Here is a 22685-nt window from a genome sequence, read left to right on the forward strand (position 1 = left end):
CATGGCAACGGCTGCCTCCCCCTCTCTGGCAGGCGTGGAGGACTGGGAGCTGCGGCTGTCTGTGTCACAGGAACCCACCTTCTCAAGGCTGCACCCATGGCCAGGCCCCAGGTTTGCTGCTCATGGCCGCAGGCAGCCCCCAGGGGCCATTAGATCCCAGGACAGTGGCCAGCACAACGCCAGGAGCTCCACAAGGCAGGAGCCGCGGCCGTGCAGCTGTCGGGCTGCAACCTTCCTGGTTTCTCTGGCCAAGGACCCTGAGCCTTTGTGGGTTCTGTCTGGAAGGAGGGTCTCTGGCTGTGGACAGAGGGGGAGGTCCGCTGAATAATGCCTCCAAAGATGTCCACACCTCAACCGCAGGGCCGATGACTATGCTTGCCCCTCGTTAAAGCCGGTTTAGAGCCTGAAAATTGGTTCATTTGAAAATGGGATGGGGCTGGTCACCCAGGGGCCCAGGGTAGTCAACAACACTGAAAAGGAAGTGATGTCAAAACAAGCCCTCCCCTTCCCTGGACCTCCAGACACAAGAGACACTGCTGGCTCTGGAGAGAGGAGGGGCAGACAGGCCCCCCGGAGGGGGACAGAGGCGGAGCTTTCTCCCCAGCAGCAATGCTGCCCTGGGACACCTCATTCTCATGGACTTCCCATGAGGGACAACGGCTGGCCTTGTTAGAGAAGCAAGTGACAACACAGCGGCAGGAGCCCCCTGGAGCTCGGCCTTGGAGAAGAGACTGTGCGAGTCGTCTGCTCCCAAAGGGAGGGCCGCACTGGGTTGCTGAGGCTGGCTTTGAACTGTGACCTTCCTGCTTCCGCCTCCCAGCTGCTGGGGCCATAGGTGCAGCCTTCCCTTGAACAAACTCCTCTCACAGGGACAGACGGGGCACATGATGTAAAGCACTGTGCTTTCTTTTGGGGCAGCTTCAGAGGACTTAGGCGATACCCCCCCACCCCAAGGCTCCCTGCAGGCAGATGTTGCTTCCTGGGCAGAGACTGCCACCAGCGGCCACTTATGCATGTCTTTAGTTTTTATTAAGTTTATTATTTGTCATTGCTCTTAGCTTCACATTACGATTCCATGTTTTGTCAAAGTTTTTTTCAATTCTCATTTTGGTAAAATAAATAGAGATAAAGGAACTCTAGGCGGTGCTCTCTCGAGCCTGTTAACTTCATGATTGAGTTTTCGCATCAGCCTGGGAAGGCCCCGCCCACGCGGTGCTAGGGGATGCACAGCATGAGCAGAGCTCCAGCGGACCAGAGGGGAGGGCCTGACCCCTCCAGAGCCATCTGCACTTTGCCAGTGGTGGTTTTGCCTCAAAAGTAACAGAAATACAAGTTAGGTTGCAATCGAGCTGAACCTCAGCTACGGGAGGTCAGCAGCTCTGTGGGTGAAGCTCAGTTTCCAGAAGGTTCCAGGGTTTCACCCACAGGAGATCCCCACAGAGCTTAGGGGGTGCAGGGGAAAGGGAGAACTTGTGGGGGAGTCAGGACTTTCTAGGGCCTTTCTGACTCCAGGCTGCTTGTGCTCCCACGTGAAGGAAGGGCTTTCACCCTGGAACCTCCTGGTGGACAGCTCATTTCCTGGGGGCAGCAGAAGGGTCTCCTCCTCCTCCATCCTGCCTTGTCCACCCATCTGGCTCTGGGGTTGGCTCCGGGCTGCCCTCAGGGCTCCATCCACCTGGAAGAGTCTTGGCCAAAACAGAGCTATGGCCCCCCACATGAGGGGCCTGGCCTTCCTGTCCTGACTCACTCAGACCCCACTATTATTGGTCTCTGATCGGCAGAATCAATTAAGCCGTCTCATTCCTCATCTCTGAAAGATCCTGATTCCCAAGGAAAATGGAAACGCTTTCCAAACGCCATCATTGTGGTTGTGCCATGTGTGTGCAATCGGCAGCAATTCCGAGCTCCCTCCCATGGTCCAGCCGTCCACAAGGCCCCTCTGGAACTGCACATGCATGCGCACGCACACACAAACACACACACACACACACACACACACACACACACACACACACACACACACACACGCCGGGCAGGCCAGGCCAGGCCTCCAGAATGCTTCTGCATCACGGACTGCAAGATGCAAGCCTTGCTCACACCAGCGTAGGGCAAAGGGCTAAAGACCAGCTATTGCTGCCCACAACCCCTGGGGCTCCGTGCACCTCAGCACCTGCGTGAGGTGTGTGCATGGCAGGGAGGCCATGGCACCCATGCACACATGCACCCCAAGCAGGGACATGGAGGTCCTGGCCATGGTCACTAGAGCAGCACTTCAGGGATGAGCCTGCAGGTTGGGACGGTGGCTCATTTGTGAGGACCTCATTGTGTCTACAGCAGCAGAGCCAAGGGGCCCTCTCCTGCGAACGCCTTCCTGCGAGAAGGACCCAAACCAGAGCCCAAGGGCCTGGCTGCACGGGGGGTGGGGTGAGGGTGGCGAGCGCCCCTCTTCGTACCACGACCCCCTTGACAGGGAGGCCTGCAGATGAGCAGCCCTGGAGGGCCAGCTCGGGGCTGCTTCCTCCTCACTGCTGGCTGCAGGGGTCTCCCTCCCTGTTTTCTGACACCTCAACATCCTCTAGCCTGTTCCCAGCGGCTCCAGGCTCAGGCCTCGAGAGGACAGTGGGGCCAGGCCAGGCTGGTGGGGGCCATTCTGGGGCCCACGGGAGCCCCAGTGCTGCTTCTCTGTCGGGGCTCTGTCGTTTCTGTAGCTAATGCTCTGATTACAGGGAAAATAAAACAAGTCTGTTCCCTTAAAAAAACCTCAGAAGGAAAAGAGGCCAGGAAGGGGCCACGGTGCACAGCTGTGTGTCGGGAGTCTCGGAGCCTGGGCACTGGTTCTCTGCGAGAAGTGATGTCAAAACAAAGCCCTCCCCTTCCCTGGACCTTCTAGACATTACAGCGAAGAGAAAAAGGAAAGCGCGTGGCCCTTCCTCCGAGGGCAGCAGCTGGGTCAGGAGCCGACGTCTGCGGCGAGCCTGGGGTTCACTGTGTGTGTGGTGGCCGCAGCAGGAGCCTGGTGCCACTATCTGACGCGCTTCTCCACCGAGTACACGGAGATGTAGTAGTCGTTGCTTCCCACGGCCAGGTGGGGCTGTGGGGCGAGAGAGCAGACGGGGCATGAGTAGGGGCCACAGGCTGCAGCGGGCAAGGTCATTCCCGCAGCCTACCTCTGCACTGAGAGGGCTCGGGGAGGCGGCCTGTGAACTGCCAGGTGTTGGCAGGATGGGGCGTTGCCCGTATGCCAAGCACAGGCAGAGCGTGCACTACCCACAGGGCCCTGCTGGCACCTGGGCAGAGCTGTAGGCAGGTGGAACCCCACACTGCAAGGTGCAGGCTGGCAGGTCCTAACTTGAAAACACAACGGCCTACGACCCAGGGGCAGAGTGCATGGACAGGCCTGTATCACACAGACCTGCTGCCTCACCAGGAGGAACATGCCTCAACCCTTTCTGCTGGAGGTTCCCCTGATGGCATGTGTACAGGGGCCAGAGGACACTGCTGCTGGCCCTCTGCTCTGAGCAGACCTCCATTCCTCATGTGTTCTGGAGACTAGGAAGGGAAGGCCCAAGGCTTGTGGGTCACTCAGGTGGCCCTGTCCACTACCCCCACTGCCCCCACCCTGGTGTGAGGGCACAGACCCAGTGTGGGTGGAAGGCCAGGCAGCTGATGGCCCCGACTCGCTGGCCCATGAACCCGTCGTAGTACTTGATGTTGTTGATGAGTTCGCCGTTTCCATTGTAGATGGCGGTGAACTGGTTCATGGAGCCGCTGCAGCAGGAGGAGGAGAGAGGTTCAGCAGTTATGTCCCTCTCCTTTGGGCTGGGAGACAGAACGGCCCCCAGAAGAATGACTTAGGGACAGGACGGCTGGGGATGGGGCTGGTGTGGTGGTGGGGACAGGTCAGGAAGTTGGCCCAGGGTCCCCAGACACAGAATGGCAACTTGTCTGGATGCCCTCATGTGAGGACACAGGCCTCCATCCCTGGAGACCCCTCAAGAGTGTTCTGGGAGAGAGATGCGGCAGGGAAGAGGTCTGTTCTCAGTTCATGATGGTACTTTAATCTTCCACCCATCTTTCTCCAAAAGGCACAGAGGATGTAAACGTGGCAGGGCTGGGGAGAGGTGGCATGGTGGAGAGGGGGCTGCGGAGAGGCAGCACCTACCATGCGATGAGGTTGGCCTGGGGGTGGATGTCCAGGGACGTCAGCCCCTTCACAATCTGTAGCACATTCACAGACTCAGGCATCCGGGGATCAAAGAAGCGCACATCTCCATTGACACTGCAAGAGAGGGCCGCAGTGAGGCCTGGGGGCCAGGCCTGGGGATGCCCTGCTTGTGCCCTGGCTGGAGGATGATGGCCCTGGACATGTGCAGTCTGACACCCACTTGCACCCACTACTGGAAGCCAAAGCTGCCTGGGAGTGCTGTGCTCTGGTGCTGGGCCCAGCGGCCAGGCCCTCACTAAGCTCTCCCAGAGCAGAGAAGGGTCGCATGTGGTGCCGAGGGCCACTGCTGAGCCTGCTACAAAGCAGGACACCCATGGGGGATGGGAATGGCTGTAAGTCAAGGTGCAAAGGAGTGAGCTACTGGTCACCAAGATCAGATTTTGGGCCACTGGGGCCCAGGGTGGTGGGAGATGGAGCTGGGTGGGGTCACGCTGCCTGCAAGGAGGGCCCTGCCTTCCACCTCTGTAGGTGTCCCTCCCAAGAGCGGGGTTTTGTCTTTATATCACAAACAAGGAAGAGAGGGCATCTCTTTGAAAGAATGGAGGCTTTGTGACAGTAAATCACACTCTGGTGTTCCTTTCACTGGCAAATAAATATTCACTGCTCTCAGCACAGTATTTACCGAACAGCAGAACTGAATTTATGCACAGACAATGATGCGTGGCAGCAGGCAGCGGCAGTCCTGCTGGCCACGTGCCTGCAACAGCATGTGGCCCTGCTGCCTGTGGGGAGGAAGGGGGCCACGCCACCCAGGGCTCCTTTCTGCTCGGCAGGTGTCTGACCACCCTCTGGCTCTGCACCCTGACTTTCCTGGCCAGTCCCAGTGCCGGAGACAATTACTGCCCTGAAATGCCAGCATCCCTGTTTCAACACCAAGGATGTCTCGTGACTATCCCATGTTACCTCACGCTCACAATGTGGCCCTCGGGGTGCTTCTGCAGGTGGGCCTTCACCACCCAGGCTGTGTGCTCCCGGTAGGTCATGACGCGGCTGCGAGGAGGAAGGTGTGGTCAGGCAGTGCTGGGCAGGGCCAGGCTCAGCTCCTCTCCCAGCCCACTCAGGGCTCTGGGCGGACAGCCGTGCTGGCTCCACAGCAGGAGGCCACACATGTGGCCTTGGGTCAAGAAAAAGGAAGCATTTGTGGAGAGTGTTGAGCTGCCTCTGCTGCAGGGCCCCAAGTAGCCCTGCCCATGCGGGGCCCCAGCCTTTTCCTGAGTCCTCCTCTAGTGGGCACCTACTGTGCCCTCCTTGGGCTGGCTTTCGGCCTTGGGCCACTCTCAGGCCCACACCGACACCACGCTGTGTCACACTTCCAGGCCCCATCACTGGTCATAATGTTGCCCATCTGTGTTAACAGGCGCATTGGGAGCGTGAACCCCAGCCCTAAAAGCCCTAAAGCTGTCCAGGGGTTACTGACCAGGAGCCCGGGTGGGAGCTGCTGGCTGTATGGACCAGGGCTCCCAAGGGCCTCCAATGCCTGGCGGGAGCTCTCAGGACCCCTCACATACTACCCACAGGGAGGGTACCAGCTGGTCTCCACCCCTAGGCCTCAGAAGCAGCAGGGCCAGGCCTGCTTGGGGTTCCCCACTCAGCCCAGCTTTCCAAGACCCCTGTGTCCCTGCCTGCTGGAGCTTGGGGACCAGCGGCTAGGGCCTGTGGGCTGCCCACTGCTGCCCTGCAGCTTGGGAAGTGGAAGCACGCCTCTCCTCTCCTGCTGCCTCCTGCCATAGTCTAGAGAGCTCTCTGAGCCATCCTTACACCTGGGAGCCACTGCCCATCTTGGGGGGAGACTGACCCCATGCAAGATGTAAATAGCAACATTCTCAAATACCCGGAGAGGGCCGAGGGGCCTGGCGGGAGGGGCTGCAGGGTAAGGCCAGGAAGGGACACTGCTGTGAGGCGGGTGCAGGGAAGGGAGAGAGGAGGGAGGGTGCTGGGGGACTGGGTAGGGCAGAACTGGTAGGGCCAACACCTGGAGGGCCAGAGCCTGTGTCCCCACTCCCAGCTGAGAGGTCGAGGGTGCTGGGCTTGGGGTGAGGAGGGACCACCACGAACCCAGCTTAGGTGCGTTCTCAGGGCGAGGTCGGCACGGAAGCTGCCTGACATAGCCAATGCCCGGGGAATTGGGGGAGGTGGAGATAGGCGCTGACTTCTCTCCCAATCACCAGGCCTGATGGGAGCAAGGCTGCCTTTTGCTGGGTGAGTACTGAGGGGGACCCTGCCTGGGGCTGGGGGCTTCCTGGGATCCTCTGGCCCTCTGTGGAGCCAACTCCCAAGTTCAATGCCCGCCTGCCCAGATGGGTGTTTTTGAGGGGACAAAGATGGCTTAACTAAAGGTCTGGAGACAATGGACGTCCCATGAGATCCACTCTGAAGTGCAAGATTCAGCTGGCTCCAGTGGACTCCAGCTGTTGACCTGCACCCCTGGGAGCAGTCTACCAGCTGCCCACAGTGGTGCCTCTGGGGACAGGTTGCCTGTTCTGGCAAGGACCTCCCACCAGGGAACATGAGAGCCTGTGGTGCCCTGGCTTCCCCCTGTCCCCAGGAGCTGGTGTCTCCTGGGTGCCTGAGTCAACACCCATCTCAATCCTGTCCCACTGTCCTGGCCATGAGGATATTTCATCTCTGGTGGCCACTGCTGTGACTCCTGGACTGTCCCTGTTGGCACCAAGCCTACTTCCCAGAAAGCAGTGGGTGTACAAGAGACACCAGGAACAGGACCACGGGGACGCCTGGCCCAGGCTGTGGATGCTCTGCATCCCCTGTTGAGGGCCTTAGGCCTCAGCCCCCTGTCACCTGCTGAGTGGCAGCACCCAGAACAGCAGTGACACCTGGTCAGCCCATGCTGGGCCCACACGTGCTCCCTGACTCCTGACGCTCCTGCTCACAACCCATGTGAGATGGAGGCTGAGATGGTGGGGCCTTTCCAGGACCCCCCCACTGCCGTTCTCTCCAGGCACAACCTCCAGCATGCCCAAGGCCGCCCACCCACTTCCACGGCCACGGGGACTGGCCTGCGTGGAACATGCCTGGCTGGAAACCTGCTGTGGGCTCCTGGGGAAAGCATTATGTCCCACTGAGCAGCTGGGACTCCTCGGTGGGCAGTGAGGTGACTGCTGCTGTGTGGAGGGGCAGGGGCCACAGGCACGGGGGTGGGGGTGAGCTACCATTCGCTGAGCGCCATCCTCCTGTCGTAGACACGGATGGAACCATCGCCAAGGCCAGCCACAATGAGCGAGCGGTGGGAGTCGCAGGACAGACTTGTCACGCAGCTGTCGGCGCCCGTGGGGATGTCCTGGCCCAGACAGAGAGGGCTGAGATGGGGCACCGCTACCCCAAGCCCACTTGGGCCTCACCTCCCTCCCTGTGGACTGCGGCCTTTGCCTCCACCTGCCAGAGGCCATCGCAGGCTGAGGAGCTCAGATGGGAGGGAAGGGCAGGGGCACATGGGACTCGGTGCAGCCAGATCTCCCTGAATACCTGCCCTGCACCTGCGCACTGGCCAGGGCAGGCCGAGCTCCAGCAGCATCCTGGAGGCACCCAGGGCCACCTGGCTATTGGCCAATTAAACTTCCCAACACCATCTCCCTTTTTCCTGAAGAGAGACAAAGTACACTTTGGCAAGGAGAACTCCTATTAGCTGCCCCTGAGACTCCTGATCAGTCGAGGGCAGAGCGGAAGCGTGGACCCTGCTTCTCCTGGTGGCTGCACACAGCAGGAGGACTGGTGAACGCCAGCAGGGGGAGCCACAGGCAGCAGATGGGCCTGTGGGGGCAGGGACGGACACGTGCTTTCCAACCCCAGTGGGGACGCTGCGGGAAATCTGCACATGTGGACTCTGTGTGAGGGGCAGGCCTTTGCAAGAGCCCCCCCTCACTTCTCCCTGCACCTTGAGGCAACAAAATACCCGCGAAGGCACCAGGACCACAGCTCTGGGCGAAGGCAGCTGAGAGTGGGGGAGGAGGTGGGTGGCCAGGGACACACTGGCTCTGGAGGCCCTTACACTCCACAAGGAGATGGATCTGAGCATTAGGGTCTCCATGCTTTGCCCTTGAGGAGTGGGCACCTGTCAAGCTCCCCAGCAGGAGCACAACGAAAGTTGTTTGGTGCCATCATGGGATCTGGGCCCAGGACAGCAGGAGGCCGAGCACAGTAATTGTGAGAGGAAGTGACCTCAGGCTGCAGCTCTCCCGGGCGTCACTACAGTGCCTAACAGTGGTGAGGTCCAGCCTCATGTCCAGCTCCTGTCACTCCTCCTTCCTGGCTCAGTTCTGTAGCAATGTGGAGCAAGCAGCCTTCCTGCCACCAAGGGGCCAATGTCTCTCCATCGGTAGGGAGGACAGGAGAGGGTGGGGAGGTCTCTGCCCTGTGCCTCTCCAGGGACTCTAGAGAAGGGTGTCCTGGACTAGAACCCTCAGGTGCATCCCTGAGGTAGCTGTGGTCTTGCCTCTGCTCCTAAAGCGGTGGGCACAGCTGGATTTTAGCAGGCGGCCTGTATGGCCCTTTCACAGGTGTCTTAGGCAAAACCAGTGCAGATCCCTTTCTTTATTAAAACTAAAAAGAAAAGATGCTTTAAGCGGTGGGGCTGTAGCTTGGTGGCAGAGCGCATGCTCAGCACTTGAGAAGCCCCGGGTTCACTCTCAAAAAAAAAAAGCTTTGAAAAGCACACGAATAGTTAATCTTCTAATTTAAAATATTTCACCCCGCTGATTTCTGATACTCCCTAATCTGCCAGATAAGACAATATTTAACAATGATCAGGATTAGCTTAGACTTAATCATGCTGCAGCGCAGGGTCAGGTGCATAATTAATGTGCAGCCAAGGCGGTGATCAGCTCCGAGGCTGGGAGTCTGTTCTCGCCAGCAGCAGGCGCCATCTTGCCCATCTGCTTCCCTGGAGGGCTGAGACGGGCACAGACTGAGCTTGCTCTGGAGACCTGGGTCTGGGTTATTTGAGCAAGGGGTCTGTTCTGTGCAGGGGGAGAGTGGAGAGCCTGGGGGAAGGGGCTGCACAGGGACCAGGTGCTTGTGGGGCCCACCATGGTTACCTGCACCTTCGTTTCACGGTCGGTGTCCCAGATCCGGACAATCCGCACATCCCCTGAGCTCATGAGGAGGCCAGTTTCTTGCTCCCAGTCCACCACCATCCCAGCTCCTGGGGAGGAAAGCGGGACACGGGGTCAGTCCCTGGGGCTACTCCAGGCAGCCACTCAGTCAGCGGCTCCAAGGAGCACTGCCACCTCTCCCACCATTGGGCAGGTCCCCACCTCCTTCTGAACCCAGGCTGGGGCTCCCGGGGCAACGAGCTCAGGCTGCTGCGGTGGTGGCAGCCTGCCCTGGAACCCTCCACACTGAGGCATCTGCGAGAGGGAAGAATACTGGGGCCCAGCCACTTGGGAGGCTGAAGTGGGAGCACCAAGTTCAAGACTGGCCTGGGCAATGCAGAGAGGCCCCGGTTAAAAAGAGAAAGGAAAGAAATGAGGGTGTCCTTTTCTGTCTGGAACTGGACACTCGCATCATAGTTTCTACTTAATACAAAAATATTTTGTGTGTGTGGTGCCACGCATGGAACCCAGGGCCTTCCACATGCCAGGTGAGTGCCCCACTGCTGACCGACGTCCCCAGCCCCACACGGCTTTAACTGTGTAATTATAAAGGTTTTAAGCATACACGAAGGAACACGGTGAAAATAAACCCTTACAACCCCCACCCAGATCTAACAGTCCCCAGCAGTTTGATTTTTGGGGGGTGGGGCTGGGGGGGCCCAGGGCCTCGTGTGTGTGGCACCCGACTGCCCAGCTGTGCGCCTGCCCCAGGAGTTACACTGCGGCCACGTGTGCGCGTGCCCCTGGGCTGCAAAGCCTGCCTCCTCCACACGGAGCAGCACAGTGCTGCGCGGGAGTCCGACCTCCCGCACTTGCTCTTCCCTCTGATGTCCTGAGGGTCTTCCGACCTGGTCCAGAGAGGAAGCTGCCATTCAGACATCTGTGTGGCACTCCACCGACAGTCATATTAGCTATTCCCTCGTGGAAACCACATCTCAAGCCACATCTAAGTGTGTCCTCTCGCGCAGTAAGCAGCCCCGGAGGGGAGCTGTGGGGCCACGTGTGCTCTGCAACACATACTTTCTCCAGCTGTGGTCGCCTCATAACAAAAGGGAGGGAAACTGAAGAGGAAGTGTCCATGCAATCTGGCCGGTGTGGTCGGCTGCCTGGGCACCAGGCAGGCTAAGGTCCAGGATGAGGGTCTGTGGGGACTGGCACCTGGTGAATGCTGAGAGAAGCAAGGAACCCACAGCACATGAGTCACCCTCTTTGGACCAGAGACTTCTCCCAGGACACAGCTCAGTCTGTGTCCCGGCTGTCCTGTGGTGCCACCACCTCATCCTCCTGTGCCCTGAGCCTTCCAGCTGCTCCTACCGCCTGCTTCCAACCAAGGCGCCATAGCCTCATGCAGCCTGGGCCCCACCCTCTGGCCACTGTCCTCTTTTCTTCAAATAGCCTCCGTGGAAAAGGAGAACACAAGTAGGAGAGCCACAACATTGCTGGGACCTGGATGTCCCTGGAGGGAGGGCATACCTGTCCCCATGTGGAAGTCATGTGACAAGGTACCAACCACATGGCATGGGGTGGGGGCAGGTGGGCTTGATGGCACCTTGTGCAAGGCCAGAGCCCCACATCTAGGTACACCTGGACAGCCAGTTTGCAACTTGAGAGACCCAGCTGAGTAGAAATGTGGAAGTCCTCTAGGACAGTGCTGATGTCTGTCCATCTGTCCTACAGAGGGAAGCAAGCCCTAGGTCCTGGGCAGCCAAGCCTGCAGCGTGGAAGTCTTGGTGGAACAGAGGAAGGGATTCTGGAGGGGAGGCTGCTGTGCCCAGGTGTGTGGAGCTCGCTGAGCAGGAGCCATGGGGGCACCATGTGCCAGTTCAAAGTGTGCTTGTGCCCTGCTCACCCTGGGTACTGGACTGGGAGACACTGCACTCCCCAGAAGGCAGAGGTCCGATCCCTGCTTGATGAATCCTGGACACAGGCCTTGGATGTGTGTCCTGATACACAGCCTGACCAAAGAGCTAATTCTTTCCTTAAAACAGGGAGACAAGGCAGGACAGAGCAGAGAGCGTGGAAGTCAGACCAGCCACCCACATCCCAGGCCTGGTAGTGGAGAGCCAAGCCTTGCCCTGTGCTGCCCTGGAGCACAGCTGTAGATTTGGTGCCTGCCAGCCAGTGGCTAGGCGCCCAGCTTTGTGGCCAGCCCAGAACTGACCTCTGCGACTTGGGGAGCTCTGCCTCTGGCTTGTGCCTCTGCATGGCTACCTGCCCCAGCCTTGGGGCTGCTGCTCTGTGTACCTCCTTGGATGTTCTAGTTAATGAATAGTAACCACTGATCAAAGGCTCAGGTCAACGTTCACAGGCCGAGGCTGGACCATCGCACTGCTCTCGGGGCCAAGGTGGTGGGACAGTCTCGCCCTGGCAGCCTCACGCTCCACCCTGGGAACGGGGCCCTCCCTGACCGACAGGGTGTGGAGGATGGTCTGGTTCTGCCTGTGTCTTCACAGAGACCACTGCTGTCCTGTGGCACAGCTTCTCACGTACGTGGGAGGGCGTAACCAACCACTGGGATAATGTAACGAGGACACCCCCGGCCTCACACAGAGGAAGGCCTCTGGTCTTTCTTTAGGGTTTCAGAGACGGTAGTTGTATTGCTCTTTCCCTGACACCTGCCCCAGCCCTGGGTTTAGTTTAGTTTTCTCTGGGGAGATCGGACACTGAGTCTCCATATAAAACTTTTACAGAGGTCAAGGTTGAGTTTTCTCAATCATCTTGAGTTTTCTCACTCATCTTCCCTTTATCTTGAACTTTTAATATAAGAATTCTTACAAAACACTAAGATATGAGTCCAGAAGGTTCCCTGGCACATCCCTCCAACACCTTGTAGGCCCTGTGGCCCGAGGACAGGCAGCTGTGCTCCACATTAAAGATGGGCTAGGACAGAGAGCTCTGGAAGGCAGGTCTCCCTGTGAACATAGATTCTGCAGCCGACGACCCAGAAACACACTGGCTACGGGAGGAGTGAGGTTCTACTTGCTTATAATTTGTCTGAATAGCAAGGTCCAGAGAGAAGGGGCTCATTTTGATGTTCTCTGCAGGAGAGAAGGGCAGGGACAGAACTGAGAGAACCCAGAGAGGCCCCACACAGACAGGGGCTGGGAAGAGGACTCGGATGGGGCTGCGGAAATCACAGGCAGGAGGAAGAGCAGCCAGTGGTGGGCACAGTAACCTCACCTGGTGTCACCAGGGTCAGAGGGCTGTGCTCACGGGTGGCCATTCCAAGATGCACAGAAGGCTCTGGAAACTCAGGCCTGGAAAGTCTGACCTCGTGGTCCTCCCAAACTGCTTGATGGTGCAAAGCCATGCCCAGAGCTGCTTTGGTGGCTGCCGATCTCACCAGCCTGGGCAGCCCACCACACTGGTCCTCAAGAACATGTGACATTTGCTGCTCAGGGCCAGTTAACCACAATGTGTTTCCAAGCCACATTCAGCTTCACACCAGGACAGGTGTGACCAGAGCTCAGGGCCATACCCAAGACTCAAAGGCACTCAGAACCCTGGGCCTGTAAGCCTCGTGGCTATCAGGGGAGGCCACCTACTAATAAACTGCGGACTCTGTTGCGAATGGGTGGCTGGTAGGGAGCTGGTCCAGAGGCCTTGGAACAGTGACCCCTGCCGCTCTGGATTTCCTCCCCGAAGAGCCCAGACCCACCTCGTGTGGTGGGCAGCATGTCTGAGAGCCCCTGCCATGCAGTCACCATCTCTGGGTTCTTCTCCAAGTCAGCAAAGTTCTTCCACACCCTGATGGCGCCATCATCTGAGAAGGAGAGAGGGGGACATGATCCTCTGCCCTGTGCTGGCCTCGCCTGCACCCCACATGGGGTCAGATCCCTGTCCTGGACATCATGCTCCACCATGCCCAACAGTGGGCCCTGCACAGGGCAGCCAGGCTCTCTGGACACCTGTTCCCATGTTCTCGCAGTGTGGGACTCCGTGCTCACTTCCTGTCGGGCAACCGGGGAAGGTGGCAGCAGGGCAATGGGACCTGTGGTCTCTGGGCATCTGGAAGCCACAGAGCTTCTCTGAAGCCGGCTTGGGATCCCTGCAGGGGAGCTCTGTGGCCTCCAGCTTGTCCCTGGGGTGGGAAAGAGGACTTGGTGGAAGCTGGGAGATGGGTCGGGCCTCACCTTCTCTGTTCTTCCCCTTGAGTACTTCAGTTGCTCATCTTGTGCAGACCCATTCTCTCCAAAACCTTTAGGCCTGCACCTTGTCCCCAACTGCCTCGGTGCTCTGCGCACACACCAGCCTGAAGTTGGAAGGGAGGGTGGCCCAAGGGGCTCTCACACAGACACAGGAGGCCCTCTGCCTTGTAGGTGCCCTCAGCATCCTCCAGCAGACAGGCAGGGGGTCAGCTGTGTGTGGTGAGCCTCCCTCCCCAGGACCGACTCTTTGGCCTCAGTACTGAAGGTTGGCCTCCTCCACCTGTGTGCCTGGCTCTCAAGGCCACCTTGCAGTGAGTGCCCTGCTCTGTGACTCCCCACAGGGGTCCACTCTTAAGGAGCCCTCCAGCCTTCTTGCCTTTGGTGATAAGAGAAGCTCATGTCTGAATTGTGCTGCCCCTTGGCTGGGCCTTGCTGGGCCCTGCCCACGGTGCCGACGCCTACAGGGAAGGACTGGCTTTGGACATGGGCTTCCTTCTACCAGGCTGAGATGGCTCTCTTGGAGGAGCAGCTGCTAAGGGACATTTCCTCATGGTCAGGTCAGTCACAGGGAACCCACAAACACTTCAAAAGAGATGTCACTGACAAGCAGGAGCCTCGGGAGCTCAGATGCTCAGGTCGGGGACCAGGACAAGACAGGGCGGATCGGCCCAGGGCGGGTGAGCCTAGATGCCTGTCTCCTCCCTCCGCTACTGACACTTTCCTACCCACACAGCTTGACCTTGGCTTCTCGTTAGCAAGAAGGCATCATGGAGTCAAAATTTTCTTTTAATTTTTTTTTTTTTTTAGTTGTAGATGGACACAATACTTTCATTTTACTTATTTATGTATTTTTGTGGTGCTGGGGATCAAACCCAGTGCCTCAGACGTGCTAGGTAAGCACTCTACCACTGAGCTCTAACCCTAGCCCCCATGGAGTCAAATTTAAAGTGCCAAATGAAATGACAGCCAGGGGACTGGGGTTGTGGCTCAGCAGTAGAGCGTTTGCCTAGCACGTGTGAGGCCCTGGGTTGATCCCCAGCAGCACATAACATAAATAAATAAGATAAAGGCATGTGTCCAACTATACCTATAAAATAAATATTAAAAAAAAAAAAAAGAAATGGCACCAGCCCAAGGTGACTGGCTTGGAGAACTACTGCTCTACAGTAAGAGTAGGATGATGATGTTTCAGGCCAAAATAAAAACCAAGAAAATCTCCAGTGTGAGATCCACGGCCACCGCTACCTGATGGGCACCCTTCCAGAGAAGCCTAACTTGCAAAGAAGGGGGATGCAGGCCTGGGCCATCATAGCCAGGCAGTGAGCTGCTGCCCACTGCGTCTCCCAGGAAGGCCAGGGGGCAGAGGCTGGTGGTGGGATGTTTCCTGGAAACATGGAAGGGCCAGAGACCCAAGGCGAGAGGTCACTGTCCAGGAGTCCTGCCAACACTGCCATCTCTGCTCCTGCCCTGGGACCACACCCTTTCATAAAAACCCCCATTTTTAAAAATTTTTTCTTTGGTACCAGGGATTGAACTCAGGGGCACTTGACCACTGAGCCATATCTCTAGGCCTATTTTGTATTTTATTTAGAAACAGCGTCTTTTTTTTTTTTAGATATTTTTTTTTTAGTTGAAGACAGACAAATACCTTTATTTTGTTTATTTATTCTTATTTATTTTTATGTGGTGCTATGGATTGAACCCAGGGCCCAGCACGTGTGAGGCAAGTGCTCTACCACTGAGCTACAACCTCAGCCCCTAGAGACAGGATCTTACTGAGTTGCTTAGGGTTTCGTCCTTGCTGAGGCTGCCTTTGAACTCGTGATCCTCAAGTCTCAGCCTCCGAAGCTTCTGGGATTACAGGAGTGTGCCCCTGCACCTGACAAACACCCCGACTTTGAAACTTCATTTTTACTTTTATGTGGGGCTGCTTTGGAACCCAGGGCCCTGCATGCGAGGGAAGCAGCTCCACTACGAGTGCCCCAGCCTCCGAGCCTCCCTGGTCTGAGTGACAAACTGAACAGCGTGTCTCATGGCCCCCTTGCTCTGCGCGGCTCAGGTGCGTGCAGCCAGGCCACTCACCTGTGGCTGTCAGGAGAAGGGAGCAGTCCTGGCCGTTCAGGTACTCCATGGCAGTGACCCTGGTGTAGCGAGGGTTCCCATTGTGGAAGTAATCCAGCTTTTCTCCTTTCTCCCAGTCCCAAAAACTTGAGGGGATAAGAGGAATGAGACCGACCATCAGGGGAATGCAAACAGAGTCACAGCAAGACACCGGTCACTCACACCCACGGGACGGCTGCCACCAAGAGCCAAGGTACCCACGAGGGGAGTGAGGAGAAGCTGGAGCCCTGAGCACCGCTGGACACAGAAGGTCAACCCCTCCTCCTTTGGGCCCATCCAGGGATGGAGAGATGACAGGAACATGGGGCTACACGTCCACCCCCGTCCACTGCAGTGCAGAGCCAGCTGGGGGCCCAGATGGGGTGGGGGAGAAAATGCTTCTCCTTCCAGTGGAAGAGGGCTCAAGGCAGCTCCCGCTCCTGCCACGCCACGGCAAGTTGCCGTGGACACTGCTGTGTCACGTGAGCCAGGCACGAGAGGGCAGTGCTGTGCAGTCACTTCTACAAGTCCCTAGAGTTGCCCACCTGGGGCACAGTGGGGGTGGCCAGGCCAGGGAGCAGGTATCTGGGTGTGATGGGACTGCGACAATTTGGGAAGATGGGGTGCTCTGGGGGCAGCATGGAAACGTCCAGTGTGGGCAGCCTGGACGTCATATTTCACCACAACTGAAGCAGAGTGGCAGGTGAGGACAGTAGGCGTCACGACACTGCCCCTGCCCACCTCACCACCAGTGGGCACCCTGCACCGCACAAGCCAGGCTCGCTGCTGTGAGGCCCGGCTCTCGGGGCCGCGCCTTCTCCTGGGTGCTCTTCTGTGGGAGCCCCTCAACACGCTTCTTTTTCATGGAGCAGGTCTGGAGGCTCCTGTCCCTGTCCTGAGGCCTATGGAACTAGGGACCACCTTCAGTAACATGACTAGAGCGGGGCACGGGTGGGTGGGCAGGGCATGGCGGGGAGAACGCAGGGATGCTGGGCACTGGTGCTGTCCCCAGGTAGGGTCCGTGGGTGAGGCCTACCAGATGCTGTCCTTGTCAGCCACGGCGATACATGGTGTGAAGGGGTGGAACTTGACCACGGAGGGGACACCAGGATTCCTGTTCAGAAATATCTGGTCGTCCAGTCTGGTGATGCCTGCCGGGGTGTGGGGGGAATCAGGATGAGCCAGGGCTGGCTTGTAGACCGCAATACCACATGTTTTAGAAAGGCCAGTGTCAATGCTTGTGTCTGGGGGCCGGGAGAGGCACAAAGGAGACCAAGGCAAAGCAGGAACCAGAGGGGGCCAGAGCACACCCCAGGAGGCAGCATCCCAGGGGCAGGGGTGCTCTGCTCACAGCAGAGCCCCTGGCTCAGAGCCGATGCTGGCAAGTGCTCCATCAAGGCCCTCAGGCCAGACGGCAGCAGTGTTCATGGCAGTGCAGGTCTGTGGCTGAGGGGTCTATGAAGGGCGTATGGATTCAGAATGAAGCCCCAGGGCTCAGGCCTGGGACAGGGGCACCACATTCAAGGGGTCTTCCAGTCCAGAGAGAGGCTCGCCAGGAGTCCATGACCAGAGGACACAGACTCACAAGGCTAGCCAGAGAGGGTGTGGGTTCCTCACCAGGCCTCACACCAGCACAAGGAAATACCCGCTTAGGGCTTTGCAGGAGCCCACCTGAGAAACAACCAGAAGAGGCAAGAGACACAGTTGGGATGGGCTGAGATATGCTTCTGTTGGATAACGGGGGTTTGCTTAGACCAGGTGCGGGTCCCTAGCATGGGGCTCTTCTGCACAGCCCTGAGGAGAAAGGCAGCAAGGCCAGCTCTGACCACAGACTCCTGTGTGGCCCTGGCACCTGGGTGCTTTGGGGCCCACATGCCTCCTTAGCTGGCGAGACCATCTCCAGGGTGGACAGAGAAAAGCCGGTGGCTCTGTGTAGCTGTGCTGGTGTGGAGCAGCGGGGGAGCCCAGCAGGAGGGCAGCCCCCACCTGGGCACAGCTGATCTGTTGTGGGTGGCTGGGCTGACTTTGGCTGTGGGTCTTACACGGCAGCCTCCTTCCCTTGCCCATGCCCTATGCTGTTCAGGTGGCCCTGAGACCACAGTGCCAAGGGCTGCAACCACAGAATGTCGGCACTGCTCAGTGCTCAGCTGAGTGAGTGGCTCGGCCAACTCCTCCATCTTCCAACTCTTCTTTTTTTTCCCCTTCTTTTTGGCACCAGAGATTGAACTTAGGGGTGCTTAACCACTGAGCTACATACCCAGCCTTTTTTATTTTTTGAGACATGGTCTCACTAAATTGCTCAGGCTGGTTTTGAACCTTTGATCCTCCTGCCTGAGCCTCCCAAGCAGCTGGGATTACAGGTGTGCACTGACTCTTCTTTCTTAAGTCAGCAAGCAACAGAGGCCGCACTAAGGAGAAGAGAGTGTCTGTGGTGGGAGGGCTCTGCCCAGGCGAAGGGCATGTGTCGGTGGAGCCAGCTGCTGTAGCCTGAGATGCCTTCTTCTCACCCAGGGAGTTTCCTTTTCTTTTTGTAAGAGAGAGCCAAAATAGTGGGCATGGCTTTGAGCACTGAAAGATGAAGGGAGACATCTAAAAGCAAACACAGAACCGAGCTGAGGACGTGGAAGCTGGCGAAGGCAGAGCTGGGGTCGCCTTGGGTGGCCTTTCCTGGCTCCTGTCCTCTGGCAATGACTGTGCTTCTCCTGTTGACTGCGTTCAGCCACAGGCACTGCATTTCTACTTACTGTTTACATCTTCCCTAGCATACAGGTGGCTCTTAAATAAAAACAGGCACAGTGCGCCCCAGTGCTGAGCTGGCGGTGCCTGGAGAGGGTGAGACTCTGCTCACCTCAGCGGCTCTCGGGCCATGTCCACGGCGTCTCCCTGCCGTGTGTGCTGCTGTTTCCAGCAGACCACCAGCCCCTCTCCTGTGTTTTTGACAAATATCTTTTTTTTTTTTTTTTGGTCACAAACACTGGAAAAGGGAATTCCTAACTGGTTTATAAAGATATTCTTCTTTTTATGTCTAGAAATCTTGCTTTTTGTTTCATGACCAGAAATGCCAGTCACATACCACCTCTACAGCTGGGACCAACTGCTGGTATGAGCAGCTTGAGGTCCCCGGCCCAGCCACTCTGTGGGCAAGGGTGCCCGGCTGTGAGGTCAGGGGTGGGGGAGGCCATGACCTCTGCATCCCAAGCCGTGGGCTTGCGCCCTGGGCTGAGGCTGCCTGGCTCTTATCCCTGCTGGCCCTCGGGGCCTCCTGCTCACTGCCTCCATCGGGGGCCGCCTGCAGCCCAGACCTGCTCTTGGGAGCTCCCTCTGCCAGTCCTCCTCAGTGGCGGCAGCCTGCGGTCCTCAGTCGCTCACTGCCTCCACCCCATGGTGCAAACGAGGTGGTTAGCAAGGGGGTGGTTTCTGGCATCTGTTGCTAATTTGGGAGGTTTAGTGCAAATGGGACTGAAAGCAGTTCGGGATGGACTTGAAGACTGCTCCAAGGACCACGTGGAGATACTGGGTGAGGCCAGATCTGTATTTGTTTTCTGTTCCCAGGAATGGACACCCTGTCAGCTAGGGAGACATGGACCCCCAGGGCTTAAGAAGCACTTGTACCCTCCCTCTGGAAACACCACAGTGCAGAGGTCATGCTCCCCCAAAAGGCTGCCAGTAGCCAGGGCCTTGCTGACAGTCTCCCCTGGAGTGACCATGCCCATGGAAAGTGCAGTCCCAATAGCCCCTCTGCTCCGAGGTGCCCCTGTCCCCAAGCCAGGTCCTCCCTGCTCCCAGCTCCAGTCTGCACAAGCCTGCTGAAGGACTTAACTGCAAGGGGGGCACAGGGGTACTCTGGGTGTCAGCGGGGTGGGGGCTGTACAAGGCTGCACATGGGTTTGGCAGGTGGGCTGCTCACAGGGCACCCTCCTGGGCCTTCTGCTCACCATGGAGAACTGTGCGCATGCCCCGCCCCGCTGGCTGCTCTTACCCTTCTGGATGACCTGCTGCGCCTGCTTCCTGACGCGGGTGTTCCGCAGAAACCGCCATTCCCGCTCCTTGCGGATCTGGCTCTCCAGGTCGTGTTCTTCAGGGATCTTCAATGACAGAAAATATCCAATTACACTCAGCAACTTGGAAACGGTCACTGTGTCGATAAGAAGGATGTCTTTCCCAGAAGAGGCAGCTCAGGGCCACGCATGCAGGGTGCTCTCCATCCACGCCTGGGCTGGGTGACCCTCTAGCCAAGCTGGCTGAGGACATGGCTAACAGCTGCAGGGTGCAAGCTGAGACCCAGGAAGTGCCTCCCAGCCTGCGCCAGGCCAGAGGCCACGCTGGCTTGGACAATGAGACCATCCATGGGGTGTGGGAGTGTTCTGCACCTCACACCCAGGGTGGACCCGCTGGTTCCATTGGGAAGTCCTCCAAGATAGGCGTTAAGTAAAGGAGATCAAAGCCTGCTTCTTCCTGGCTCAGGGAGCAGAGGCAGGACCTCCCACAGCAGCCAGGGCCAGTCAGGACGGCCATGCGGGTCAAGAGCACATGTATGTCATTCTAAAAGCTGCTCCTGAGGAGAAGTTCGAGGATAAAGGGCACTGAGCAAGACAGCCAGGCTTGCGTCCCTGTGTGCATGGCCCAGCAATGGGAAAGCCACACACAGAGAACACAGGAGGCTTGGTGGCTCTCGATGACCACGCGGCAGCTCTCTCTGCCTGGCGTCCCCGTGTGGGCAGGCGGCCCACGGCTTGTTCTCAGCATTTTATCACCATGTTTCTTTTTCTTCTTAAAAATCACAAAACATAAACCCAACAAAAAAAGCAACAACAAAAAGGAGGACATCCAAACCCAGCAACAGGAAGAGGTACCCAGGGCTCCCTGGCTCGGGCCAGCCGAGGAACGGCCCCAGGATGGCAGGGGTGGGTTGTGGATTCATAACAATGGGTTTCTTTTGTGACAATCCAGAGCTTATTCGGAAAAAAACCAAAAAAACAAATGACCAGAAATGTAGAGCAATAACAAGGAAAAACCTGGAAAACGAGTGAAGCCCGTGCAGAGGAGGCGAGGAGCTGCTCTGCGTGCGATGCAGCTCTCCTTTCTCCAGGAGCAAACTGGAGAAGGAGGCCTAGTAGGTGCTGAGGGGAAGTGAGGGGACCGAGTTCCAGGCCCCTGACCAGCTCTCTGTGGTGGGGGCACCTGGAGTGCATCTGAGGTGGCCAGGCCATCTCCAACCAGTGGCATCCAGAGTCTCCAGGCCCCAGACTGCAGCTTCCCCCAGGCGAGCCCTCAGAGGGGAGCCTGCAGGCCCACAGATGGAGGGTAAGAAAGGACAGAGGAGGTGCAGGGGGAGGCAGGGAGACGGTGGGTGGGCAGAGAGATGGGAGGCGACAGAGTGCGCCCTGAGGACAGTGGCACCAACTGCTGGGGATACTTCAGGACAGAAAAGAGGAAGTTGGCCAAGAGATTATTGTCCTTTGTGGTGGTTCTTAATCCCTGCTGTCCCTCTTCCTCTGTGTCCCTCTGGGAGAAAGCGCTCTGGTAAACAGGAGCAATGTCCCCCCGCCCCTCAGAGCTCCTGGGGGCTGTGGGTGGAGGAACAGTGCTACGTGATTAGGATCATGACACCGCCGACTTTGGCACCTCTTGGCTTCTCCTCAGACAGAAACCAATTACAGTTCCGCAGCCTCCCACGGAGGTGCGACAGCTGAAAGCCAGGAAGCCAGCTCCTTTCCGGTTGCAAAAAATGGGAAAACCAAATAGAAACCCTTGGGCTTGTGATCTGAGGAAGATGAGGGGTCCCAGAAGGCTGTGGGGCAGCAACTGGGGGCATGTCACAGAAGGGTCCTGGCAGGAGAACCTGCACATCTTGGAGCTGGGTCTCATTTTCAGACCTTTGCATTTAAAAAGGCTCAAGGGGCTGGGGTTGTAGCTCGGTGGCAGAGTGCTTGCCTCCTACGTGTGAGGCACTGGGTTCGATTCCTAGCACCACATATAAATAAGCAAATAAAACAAAGGTTCATCAACAACTAAAAATATTAAAAAAAAAAAGGCTCAAGGGGCGAGGGGTGCAATTCAGAACAGAAACAGGACTGTGGAGAGTGGCGAGGCTCGGGTAAAGCTCAGGGGAGAGGGACCTGCTGGAAGGACACTGGTGCTTTTCCAGGGGCTGAGCCCTCAGGTCGACACACCAGACATGGGGGAGCACGTGACCCAGTTCCAACCCTCCATCCTTTACAAGAAGCCACACAGTGTGTTTGCAGCTGTAGCAGGCAGCAGTGCCCACTGACTCCACGTCCTGCCTGAGCCCCTCCTCCAGGAGCACTGCTGGAGGGGGCCTGTCGGACCCCTGGGGCGCACGACGTCTATACCCAACAAGGGCCCTTACCTCACTGGCTATGCTTTTCCTTAAGTATGACCTCGCGTAAGAGAAGAGAGCGCCTATCCCCTAGAGTGTGGCTCACAGAGATCCAATGCACCTCCTCTAGACAGTTGTGGGTTTTGCAAATGCCAGGATCCTAGAACCACCCCTGCTCAGGACAGAGACAGTTCCTGCATCCCTAACGAGACCTCCCTTCAACCCCAGGCCTGTTTTCCAACCCTGTTGTGCCTGTTCCGGGAGCTGTGTGAAGGGACCACTCCATTCGGGCCTGTGATGGCCCTGCTGCTGTGCGTACCAGCAGCCCTCTGGGACTCGTCTGCTGACTGGTAGCCCTTGCATGGCTGTGTTGGCTCCTCTGTCTGCCGGGGGTGCGCGTCTGAGTTGCTTCTAGCTTTGGTGACAATGTACATGGCCACTGTGAGATCTACATATAGGTTTCTGCATGAACTTCTTAGGTTCCTCTGTGGGTTGCTGGGGTGTGCTCCTAACTTTATGAGAAGCAGCCAAATGTCCCCCAAGTGCCTACACACCCGTGTTGGCCAAGAAGGGGCACACCAGTGGCTTCCCATCCCTGGCTAGTCCAACCTTGCCTTGAGTGCAGGTTGGTCCTGCGGTGGTCCTCCGTGTGATCATCTGCCACTTGTGTGTCTCACCTGGGCAAGGACCATGCAAGTCTTTCGCCACCATTCTTTAACTGGGCTGCATTTTCCCAGTTGTGGGATTCTGAGAGTTCTTATGCATAC

At 57.7% G+C, this 22685-nt stretch overlaps 1 protein-coding gene across 5 annotated transcripts in view; it reads right to left on the reverse strand.

The window, feature by feature from the left end:
* Positions 1 to 1007: 1007 nt before the first annotated feature.
* Rptor (regulatory associated protein of MTOR complex 1) overlaps positions 1008 to 22685 on the reverse strand; it is a 329507-nt gene continuing 307829 nt past the window's right edge. For all 5 annotated transcript variants that reach the window (XM_078041465.1, XM_005332637.5, XM_078041466.1 and 2 more), the window contains 10 exons: positions 19558 to 19663; positions 16615 to 16729; positions 15561 to 15685; positions 12989 to 13093; positions 9274 to 9380; positions 7393 to 7520; positions 5129 to 5215; positions 4163 to 4279; positions 3639 to 3768; positions 1008 to 3091 (listed from right to left, as the gene is read on the reverse strand). In XM_078041465.1, the coding sequence (XP_077897591.1) occupies positions 3023 to 3091; positions 3639 to 3768; positions 4163 to 4279; positions 5129 to 5215; positions 7393 to 7520; positions 9274 to 9380; positions 12989 to 13093; positions 15561 to 15685; positions 16615 to 16729; positions 19558 to 19663 (1089 nt within the window). In that variant the 3' untranslated portion in view covers positions 1008 to 3022. The remainder of the gene's footprint in view (positions 3092 to 3638; positions 3769 to 4162; positions 4280 to 5128; positions 5216 to 7392; positions 7521 to 9273; positions 9381 to 12988; positions 13094 to 15560; positions 15686 to 16614; positions 16730 to 19557; positions 19664 to 22685) is intronic.

This window comes from Ictidomys tridecemlineatus, chromosome 3 (assembly GCF_052094955.1).
Source record: "Ictidomys tridecemlineatus isolate mIctTri1 chromosome 3, mIctTri1.hap1, whole genome shotgun sequence".
NCBI classification, from domain to species: Eukaryota; Metazoa; Chordata; class Mammalia; order Rodentia; family Sciuridae; genus Ictidomys; species Ictidomys tridecemlineatus.